Source organism: Pollachius pollachius (assembly GCF_949987615.1).
Source record: "Pollachius pollachius genome assembly, chromosome: 6".
Classification (NCBI taxonomy): domain Eukaryota; kingdom Metazoa; phylum Chordata; class Actinopteri; order Gadiformes; family Gadidae; genus Pollachius; species Pollachius pollachius.
The window spans coordinates 17,274,786-17,285,536 of record NC_136939.1 but is presented as its reverse complement, the minus strand read 5'-3'; the positions used below and the strand labels follow the sequence as shown (position 1 = coordinate 17,285,536).

Below are 10,751 nucleotides of genomic sequence, written 5' to 3'. Positions count from 1 at the left end.
AGGGTTTTAGTCACACTGAAAGGGGGGGGGGGGAAAGAAACCCTCCCGTCGGACGTCCCACGCACCGTTGACTAGAACGCGAGGGAACTTCGTCAGACCAACTTACCTGGCTGTCATCCTTCCTTCGGTAAGTTGGATGAGATATTATATCTGGTAGATCAGTATGGGTTAACGCCTCTTTGATTTAGCTTCGACTCCCGTAACGTTGGAGACTTCTGTCCTACATGTTTCCCTCCGAGGTGTCTAGTAGTCATCATTAGGAGCTGAGGTGGTTACAGATTAAACCAGCGCGTCCGTGTGCTCCGAGTTTGGAATCAGCCTTTATGAGACAGCCACAAGATTCAAAACATGGGATTTCACAATGAAATGTCCTACACGTTAATGCTTAATGTCTGTCTGGCTGTGTGTCTGTCGGTCTATCCGTCTATCCGTCCCTGTACTCGTTCACTTTCTCACCAAAGCTCAACGAGAGTTGAACACGGTGACTCCTGGAAGCCTTCTCCTTAAATCTGTTTTCGGTTAATATTTTTTTTTCTCTTCTGCAGAAATCTGGGGAAAAAATTTGTAAAAATGCACAGCTAAAAGCCTGGGCTGGTATTTTTCTCAAAGAAAGAAGTCTCAAACGTTAAGTTTAGGTATATGGCTCTGCAACCAGGTCCAATAAATGGACGTTTAAAACATTCTGTATTAAACGGTAAAACAACTACTTTCTTTAGGTTCATAGCAATAAAGTGAGTCGTCAACTCACGTCAACAGGCGAGGGACCCTAAGTAACTCACACTTCCTCTATTCACAGACCCCCCCCCCCCCCCCCCCCCCCCCCCCACACACACACACACACACACACACACACACACACACGCACACTCACATACGCTCAACTAATCAACTAACTAATATGACCTCACCACATGATGTCCCATAAAAATGCATTGTTGTGTTGTCCAATGCCATGGTAACTGTGTTATGTTTTGTCGCTAAGATTTTAAGTGTCACAATGACTGCAGAAGCAGAATGAAGGTTACATTCATTTGTCCTGGCCGTGTACCACCGCACACCACTACTAGGGGGGAGGGGGTTTAGCACCTAGGGACACTGTTTTCCTGATATCAAATCAAATCAAACAGTCGATTTTTTGTGTTTGGGCATGTGATGTGATATCACATTCCGCCAATGTTAGGAAACCAAGCAATGCAAGACTGTGGGTGTGTTGTGTGGATGTTGTTCCTTAATGTTGGTTAAATTCTTAGTGGCGACACTGTGTGCTCAGCGCTAACAAACCACACACACACACACAAACACACCTAACTGATCAGATTATTTCGAAATTGGTCTAGATGACTCCATGTCAGCTGCCCTTTGTGACTGATTGACCTCAGTAGAACACTGAGAGAGAAGGAGTGGTGACCTTAGTAGAACACTGAGAGAGAAGGAGTGGTGACCTTAGTAGAACACTGAGAGAGAAGGAGTGGTGACCTTAGTAGAACACTGAGAGAGAAGGAGTGGTGACCTTAGTAGAACACTGAGAGAGAAGGAGTGGTGACCTTAGTAGAACACTGAGAGAGAAGGAGGGGTGACCTTAGTAGAACACTGAGGAGTGGTGACCTTAGTAGAACACTGAGGAGTGGTGACCTTAGTAGAACACTGAGAGAGAAGGAGTGGTGACCTTAGTAGAACACTGAGAGAGAAGGAGTGGTGACCTTAGTAGAACACTGAGAGAGAAGGAGGGGTGACCTTAGTAGAACACTGAGGAGTGGTGACCTTAGTAGAACACTGAGGAGTGGTGACCTTAGTAGAACACTGAGAGAGAAGGAGTGGTGACCTTAGTAGAACACTGAGAGAGAAGGAGTGGTGACCTTAGTAGAACACTGAGGAGTGGTGACCTTAGTAGAACACTGAGAGAGAAGGAGTGGTGACCTTAGTAGAACACTGAGAGAGAAGGAGTGGTGACCTTAGTAGAACACTGAGGAGTGGTGACCTTAGTAGAACACTGAGGAGTGGTGACCTTAGTAGAACACTGAGAGAGAAGGAGTGGTGACCTTAGTAGAACACTGAGGAGTGGTGACCTTAGTAGAACACTGAGGAGTGGTGACCTTAGTAGAACACTGAGAGAGAAGGAGGGGTGACCTTAGTAGAACACTGAGAGCGAAGGAGTGGTGACCTTAGTAGAACACTGAGGAGTGGTGACCTTAGTAGAACACTGAGGAGTGGTGACCTTAGTAGAACACTGAGAGAGAAGGAGTGGTGACCTTAGTAGAACACTGAGAGAGAAGGAGGGGTGACCTTAGTAGAACACTGAGGAGTGGTGACCTTAGTAGAACACTGAGGAGTGGTGACCTTAGTAGAACACTGAGAGAGAAGGAGTGGTGACCTTAGTAGAACACTGAGGAGTGGTGACCTTAGTAGAACACTGAGGAGTGGTGACCTTAGTAGAACACTGAGAGAGAAGGAGTGGTGACCTTAGTAGAACACTGAGAGAGAAGGAGTGGTGACCTTAGTAGAACACTGAGAGAGAAGGAGTGGTGACCTTAGTAGAACACTGAGGAGTGGTGACCTAAGTAGAACACTGAGAGAGAAGGAGTGTTGACCTTAGTAGAACACTGAGAGAGAAGGAGGGGTGACCTTAGTAGAACACTGAGAGAGAAGGAGGGGTGACCTTAGTAGAACACTGAGAGAGAAGGAGGGGTGACCTTAGTAGAACACTGAGAGAGAAGGAGTGGTGACCTTAGTAGAACACTGAGAGAGAAGGAGGGGTGACCTTAGTAGAACACTGAGAGAGAAGGAGTGGTGACCTTAGTAGAACACTGAGAGAGAAGGAGGGGTGACCTTAGTAGAACACTGAGAGAGAAGGAGTGGTGACCTTAGTAGAACCCTGAGGAGTGGTGACCTCAGTAGAACACTGAGACAGGAGTAGTGGGATTCCTAACCCCTACCTACCCCCACGTATTCACTGCCCGTTGCTGCTTTGGATACAAGCGTCTGCTAAATCACTTAGAGCAAAAACAAGAAGGACCATAGAATAATTCTTTGGTCTGTCGAGGGAAGAGTTTCCCAGTCACACTGTTCTATTTTGGGTTGTTTGTTGTTTGTTTGGTTTAATTTCTAGTTTATAACACAATAAATTGATTTTGGGTTGAGGGTTAGGGAAAATAAGAAGTTCATAGAGTGTTTATGAGTTATTGATAATTGTTATGATTGCTTGGTTATAATACAAGGATATTGCAATCATTTATTTGAATGTAAGCATACTTCCAAACACTTGGCTGAAGGTTTTTACAAAGTGTTATATTTCAGAACAAGAAGTGTGTGGTGTTAGGGTTAGACATCTCTGCATTCATGAACCTGGTGTCAGTCTGACAGACCACCTGACGGACAGAGCAGAACCTTCTGCTGTTCCGTTGGACAGATTCGGAGACTGGGACATGGACCCTTTAAATGAGATTAGCGTCACAAGCACTACTACACATGCTTTCAAATCAAAGACCAGGGGAGACCTGTGTGTGCGTGCAGATATGCAAGTGTGTGGGTGGCTGGGTGTGTGTTGGATTGGTGGGTGTGTGTATGGGCTGTGCCAACTCCACCATACTGAAAGAAACTTCCCGTTTCTCGTCTTTCCACCAAATTCTTCTGCAATAAGCTAATGCCAACCAACACAAACACACACACGCACACACACTCACACGCACTCACGCACAGACACACACAGACACACACAGACACACACACACACACACGTCTCAGTTGCACACTGTTGTATGTTCCCTCTGCTCGTATAGAGCGCTCGCTCTCTCTCTCTCTCTCTCTCTGATGTCAGCCATGCGGGTTTGCCCTCCTCGCAGGTCTTTTTCAGCCTGCGGTTGCTAGGAGGCGTGTTGTTGCCATGGGTTTCCGGCGTTTGGGAGGAGCTGCACCCTAAACTTTGTAATTAAAAGGGTCCTGAAAGGAAAGAACTAGGATACATTTAGGTTGGATCAGCACTTTAGTTTCAAGCTCTGTTGTGACTAGAAATCCTGTGTGTTGATTGGGTAAAGCATGAATGTTGCTTTATGTTCCTCTGCTTTCCTCGACATTGTTCTTTCATATATAGGTTATCTTGTTTCGGTGTGTGAACCTATTTAGTAACCCACTACTAAGACTACATTTCCCATGCAGCCACTAACCGTTTCCATGGTGATCTGGAAAGGTCTTATTTACAATATGTGGAAGTCTTGCAGACGTTGGAACCTGCGGCCGCGTTGTCTTCAGATCTCCCCAGGGCCTTGTTCCTGTTATCTCTGTCTGCTGCTCGTGTCTGGACCGGCTGCGCTCCGCTCCCCGTGGCTCATTGTTTGGCTCCAGAACTCATTAGATAACGTTCATCACGCCGGTAGACAGACGGGTTGAGATGAAAGAGGCCTCCTGCTCCGTGGTTCTACAGACAGACAGTCAGACAGTCCCACACACTGTCCCCGCTATCGGCCCCTGGGTCAGAGAGGGCCCCTCTGGGATCTGATCGAGGGAAAGAAATCAGAAGCGTGTTTAGGTTTAGATTTCCTGAGCCATTAGGCGTTTACAGGTTGGCATGACGACGGCCTTTTGACCTTATACATCCATTTCCGGCCTTTTAGAAAAATGGGAACTTATTGAGCAAGTGTGACATTAACTACATGCAGGAAGTTCCATTCAAGTGTTACTCGGTATCCTTCGATGATGCTGTTTCCCTTCTGACTCCATGAGTACGTGGAGTGCATGGGTCGTAGGGTTTAGTGGCCCAGTGGTCGTGTTGATGTTGGAAACATCATGATTCATCAATGGAGCCTTCTGTATTTTGACATGTAGAATGATAGCTTAGCTTATTCTAAGTATATTCTGAGGCAGACTAAAGAAAAAGTATTCAATCAGTGCAGCTTATTATATACCTACATGACAGTTTGAGTCTCAATCTGATTGGAGGGCAGCCAGACCTCACCAGATTCACCAAGGCGTATTAGCCTCTCAGTCCAAGGGGCGTCATCACAGGCCAGACCAGAGGTTTCTGAAGACAAGCGAACAGACCTGCCACCCACCAGAGCAACGAAGCGTGGGACGAAAGGCTGGGCTCTGCCTTATTGAATCATATACATTTCCAATATGGCCATTGAGCTGACGCTTTTATCCTGATCAAAAGTTTAACAAATCATTCAGACTCAGGGCATTTAGCAGACGCTTTTATCAAGAGCAAATGTTTAACTACTCCTGCCGGAAGAGGCAAACGCATCTTTGTTATCAGGAAAGCTTAAAGTGCAATTGTTTGATCTTCTTCTAGAGAAGACCTTCCAGTTCAGTGAGTACTGTCGGGTAGCAGATTCAACACACCTAGTCATCTAGCCATCCTATCCAGCCCGCCCATGTCAGGTTCTGATTGGCCGACCCGGGCCAGGTCCGCTGGATGACAGTTTGAACCTGGGGGGGCCAGACAGATAAACGTTTCTGATTGGCCTGACTTTGGCCAGGTCGGCTGGAAAGGAGGGGTTGACAGACTATCTGAGTAAATAAAACAGGAGCTTGCAGATTCCTCTTGTTCCCAGCCCATGGCAGGGTATTGAGGGAAGAAAATAATAGAATCATATTATATTATCATTTTTGAATAACATTTTAGTAAGATATCTGAAAAGTGATTGACGCCAGAATCTGTGTAGGATTGTATATTTTAGTAGAGTGCGTTACATTATGTGTGGGGCGTGTATCTTAAAATATCAAAAATGGGTCAGAGCAGAGTCCCATGTTCTTTGTGTTCTTTTTTTATTTTCATTGTATAGGATGTGGTTTTCTAGGGAGTAGTCCTTTTAAATGTGTGAGTATGTGTGTGTGTGTGTGCGTGTATGCTGGTGTATGGGTGGGTGTATTTGTGTGTGTGTGTGGGGGGAGGGTGTGTGTGTGGTGTGTGCGTGTGTGTGTGAAGGTGTGTGTGGGTTTATGTGTGTGCATGTCAGGGGTTGTGTGTGTGTGTGTGTTTGGGTTTATGTGTGTGTGTGTCTGTGGGGTGGGGGTGTGGGTGGGAATGTGTGTGTGTGTGTGTGTGTGTGTGTTTGTGTGTGTGTGTTTCAATTTTTGTTAGAGAGCTGTCAACATTCCAGATCCCAGAGCATTATTCATTCCTCTTGTACCTATTCACCTCCATGTGGCAGAACACACACACACACACACACACACACACACACACACACACACACACACACACACACACACACACACACACACACACACGCATGCACGCACACACACACACACACATATGGTTTTCACATGTGCACTTCCCACACACGTTCCAGAAATTCCACACGGTAATTAAGCGGAAACCCTAAAGTGGAAATAATCGTAACCAAACTCTGTTACACAATGTAGTGCACACACACACTCATACACACACACACACACACACACAGGCACACACACACACACACAAGCACACACACACATACACACACACACACACACACACACACACACACTCCAAACATCCTAAACTTCTGTTTCTATTTGTACGAGCCACTAACCAGCATGTTGTTTTTATCCAAAACACAAAATTATAATCCTATATCTTCTGAAGAGAACAGGCACAAGGATGTTCTGCTTCTGGTTCCCAACCCCCCCCCCCCCCCCCCCCCCCCCCCCCCCCCCCCCCCATGCCAAGAGTATGGTCAACTATTCCTGAGTGATTCTCTCTCTCTCTCTCTCTCTCTCTCTCTCTGCTGTCAACATTCCAGATCCCAGAGCATTATTCATTCCTCTTGTACCTATTCACCTCCATGTCTCCCCCCACCCCCCCAGCTGTGACCCCGCCCCCTCCTGGTTGCCATGGCAGACACCACCCGCTGTTTCTACTGTCGCGAGGACATGGGCGGTAAGCGCTTCGTGCGGAACGAGGGCCGCGCCGTGTGCATCCGCTGCCACTCAGAGTTCTGCGCCAGCAGCTGCGTCGCGTGCCACAAACCCATCGCAGTCGACTCAAAGGTTTGTGTTTGTGTCGGAAAAAGTAAAGTCTGGCCAATGTAGTTTTGGATACCCTGATCTCAGTCAGTCTGACTGGGCGTCCCAGGCCCACATGAGATCATACCAGCCCACACTTGTGCGTCATGTAAATTATGACCATGCAAGATTCACAAAGATTCACGTCTACTCAGGCATCGCTGCTCCACACAAACACATGCAGCCGTTCTCCACCGGGGATTGGAGAGGCTACACTGCCCCCTTGTGGACGCATCATCATGTTGTGGAAGTTTGAAGGCGTTCAGAGGGATCCCTCAGTCCTTTCAGTGGTTACACATTGGTTATTATTATTAAAATAATAACATGACCATAATTACTCCTAATATCTCCATCCCTCGGGTCCTGTAGGAGCTCAGCCACAAGGGGCGCTCCTGGCATGAGAGCTGCTTCCGCTGCGCCTCCTGCTACAAGCCGCTCGCCAAGGAGCCCTTCAACACTAAGGACCAGCGCATCCTGTGTGGGAAGTGCAACTCCACGGAGGACGCGCCCCGCTGCCACGGCTGCTACAAGGCCATCACCGCCGGTAGGGACCGCCTTCGCCTGGAACGCTACACGGACAAGGGGGGGTACAGAGGACACACTCACTGGGAGCCTAGAGAGGAGGACAGGCACTGGACATGTCTCTCTCTCGCCCTCCTGTGGCCTTTACAGGTAGTGGTAGCTGCATCAGCAAAGCAGGTAGAGCGGATTGACTGGTAACCAGAAAGTTGCTAGTTCGATCCCCGGCTCCTGTTAGCCGAATGTCGAGGTGTCCCTGAGCAAGACGCCTCACCCTGACTGCTCTCAACAAGCTGTGTTTGGCCCTGCGTGGTTGACTCCGCCGTTGGTGTGTGAATGTGTTAGAGAATGGTTGTAATCGCTTTGGATAAAAGGCCCTAAATGTAAATGTAAATGAGGAGGGGATCTGAGATCAGATGAGGTGAGACGACAGAGGTAAAGGTGAGAGGATAAGGTGAGGTGAGGTGAGGTGATGCCAGAGAAGGTGAGGGGAGGTCAGAAGAGAGAAGGTGAGATAAGGTGAGATAAGGTGAAGTAGCAGCAATAGAAGATTGTAGAATTGGAGTTTTAATAATGCTGTAAAGTATTATTTTGTCCACGATTGTGATGTTTGTGGTTTGATGGTTTACTGTATAGGATTACCTGTACTTCTAATGAATATTTATCAAAAGATGTGAAGTGTTTCCAGCCATTAAGAAGGAGGTTGTCCTTGTTATTGATTCACTCTAAAGCCATCCTGTCTTTCTGCCCCAGGCACAGAGAGCGTGGAGTACAAAGGCAACTCCTGGCACAACGAGTGCTTCACTTGCTACCAGTGTAAACGCCCAATCGGATCGCAGAGTTTCCTCACCAAAGGAAGTGATGTGTACTGCACCCCGTGCCACGAAAAGAAGTTCGCTAAGCAGTGTGTCGCCTGCAAACAGGTACTTTTTGCAGTATCAATATACTTATTAATTACCTGTTAAAACTTCTGTTGTAATCTGATCTCCAACCGTTCTAATGTTCAAAAATTACCCCTCTTCCTCTGTTCACTCTTGACCCATCCTCTCCTCTCCCCCCTCTCTCCTCTTTCTTCTTTCCTCTACTCCTTTCGACTCTCTCCTCTACTCTCCCCTTCCTCTCCTCCTCTCCTCTACTCTCCTCTTCTCTCCTCTCCTCTCCCCTGCCCTCCTCTCCCCTCATCCCCTCCTCTCCTTTCTTTTCTTTCCTCTCCTCCTCTCTCCTCTACCCTCTACCCTCTCCCCTCTCCCCCCCCACCGCTCTCCTCTCTTCTCCCCCTCTCCTCTCCTCTCCCCTCCCCCTCTACTCTCCACTTCTCTCCTCTACTCTCCTCTCTCCTCCTCCTCTCCTCACTCCTCTCCCCTCTGTCCTCTCCTCCTCTCCTCCTCCTCCTCATCTCTCCTCTCTCCTCTCTCCTCTCAGCCCATCACCTCGGCAGGAATAACCTACAAGGAGGAGCCCTGGCACAGCCACTGCTTCGTGTGCAGCGCCTGCTCCAAGACTCTGGCTGGCACTAGCTTCTACCCGCACGAGGGGAAGAACTTCTGTCTGGGCTGCTTCAAGTCATCTGTGGCCCAGAAGTGTGCTGGCTGCCACAACCCCATCACAGGTCTGGCCCTCTTTATCTACCTATATCTCTGTCTCTATCTCTATCTGGATATCTACCTCTATCTCTATCTGATTCTATACCTCTACCTCTATCTCTACTTTTATTTCTACCTCTTTTTGTATATCTACCTCTATCTGAATCGCTTCCTCTAGCTCTATCACTCTCTATCTCTCTCTCTAGGGCCGCCTATAGCTCGAGCCACCTATATCTCCAGCAATCTATCTCTCTCTCTCTGCCATCTACCTCTCTAGCCTACTATCTCTCTAGCCATCTATCTGTCTAGCTATCTATCTATCTACCTCTCTAGCCATCTATCTCTCTGCTATCGATCCATTGGTCTGTCCTTCTGTCCCTCTAACCGTATCTAACCCAGGACCTTCTCCCCCCAGGGTTGGGTAAGGCGGTGAATGTGGTGAAGTATGATGGCTGCTCCTGGCACGACTTCTGCTTCACCTGCAAGAGGTGCTCCATTGGCCTCGCCGACAAGTCCTTCGTGCCCCAGGGGAAGGACGTGCTCTGTGCCGACTGTGCCAACAAGTGAACCCTGCAGACACATCCAGTGGGGCTCTACTTTAACAACTAGTGGGGCTCTACTCTAACATCTAGTGGGGCTCTACTCTAACATCTAGTGGGGCTCTACTCTAACATCTAGTGGGGCTATACTTTAACATCTAGTGGGGCTCTACTCTAACATCTAGTTGGGCTCTACTTTAACAACTAGTGGGGCTCTACTGTAACAACTAGTGGGGCTCTACTGTAACATGTAATGGGGCTCTACTCTCACATCTCGTGGGGCTCTACTGTAACATGTAATGGGGCTCTACTTTAACAACTAGTGGGGCTCTTCTGTAACATCTAGTGGGGCTCTACTGTAACATGTAATGGGGCTCTACTCTCACATCTAGTGGGGCTCTACTGTAACATCTAGTGGGGCTTTACTGTAACATGTAATGGGGCTCTACTCTAACATCTAGTGGGGCTCTACTCTCACATCTAGTGGGGCTCTACTCTCACATCTAGTGGGGCTCTACTCTCACATCTAGTGGGGCTCTACTCTCACATCTAGTGGGGCTCTACTGTAACATCTAGTGGGGCTCTACTCTAACATCTAGTGGGGCTCTACTCTATCATCTAGTGGGGCTCTACTCTAACATCTAGTGGGGCTCTACTCTAACATCTAGTGGGGCTCTACTCTAACATCTAGTGGGGCTCTACTGTAACATCTAGTGGGGCTCTACTTTAACATCTAGTGGGGCTCTACTCTCACATCTAGTGGGGCTCTACTTTCTCGCATGAGCTGATTTGAATGGTTGTATTTTCAACATTTGCTATCTAATAGCTGAATCAAATGAAATGATGGATTGGCATGTTTTTATATATTATGTATTGCAGACTATATGTTTATATATCATTACTGTGACCCTTAAATGAATCTTTCTGCATTTTCACAATGTAGGATCTATGCTTGCTGCAATTTCTTAGCACTTTGCGTCACTCTTGATTTTGAATTGCTAAACAGGGAATAACTAAATATCTAAAACGATGCTTTGATAAAAAGAAATGATCTATTTTTTCAATTATCTTTTAAACGAAAATAAAATGTGTCAATTATTTTGTTGCCTCTTTTCTTTTGGTT

The 10,751-nt window shown here is 47.3% G+C and overlaps 1 protein-coding gene across 1 annotated transcript; it reads left to right on the top strand.

The window, feature by feature from the left end:
* The first annotated feature begins 6 nt into the window (after nt 1–6).
* LOC307076753 (four and a half LIM domains protein 1-like) lies at nt 7–10,720 on the top strand. The gene is made up of 6 exons (XM_079737857.1): nt 7–127; nt 6,790–6,972; nt 7,357–7,531; nt 8,260–8,429; nt 8,929–9,115; nt 9,505–10,720. The coding sequence occupies exons 2-6, from the start codon at nt 6,817–6,819 to the stop codon at nt 9,654–9,656; spliced, it is 840 nt and encodes a 279-aa protein (XP_079593983.1). The 5' UTR covers nt 7–127; nt 6,790–6,816; the 3' UTR covers nt 9,657–10,720.
* The last annotated feature ends 31 nt before the right edge of the window (nt 10,721–10,751 follow it).

What these genes read in the sequence shown, in the direction of transcription:
- LOC307076753 (XM_079737857.1), top strand. Translation starts at nt 6,817, where the DNA reads ATGGCAGACACCACCCGCTGTTTCTACTGTCGCGAGGACATGGGCGGT. An exon ending in CTACAAGGCCATCACCGCCG is followed by an intron (nt 7,532 to 8,259) that starts GTAGGGACCGCC and finishes TTTCTGCCCCAG; the next exon opens with GCACAGAGAGCGTGGAGTAC. An exon ending in AGTGTGTCGCCTGCAAACAG is followed by an intron (nt 8,430 to 8,928) that starts GTACTTTTTGCA and finishes CTCTCCTCTCAG; the next exon opens with CCCATCACCTCGGCAGGAAT.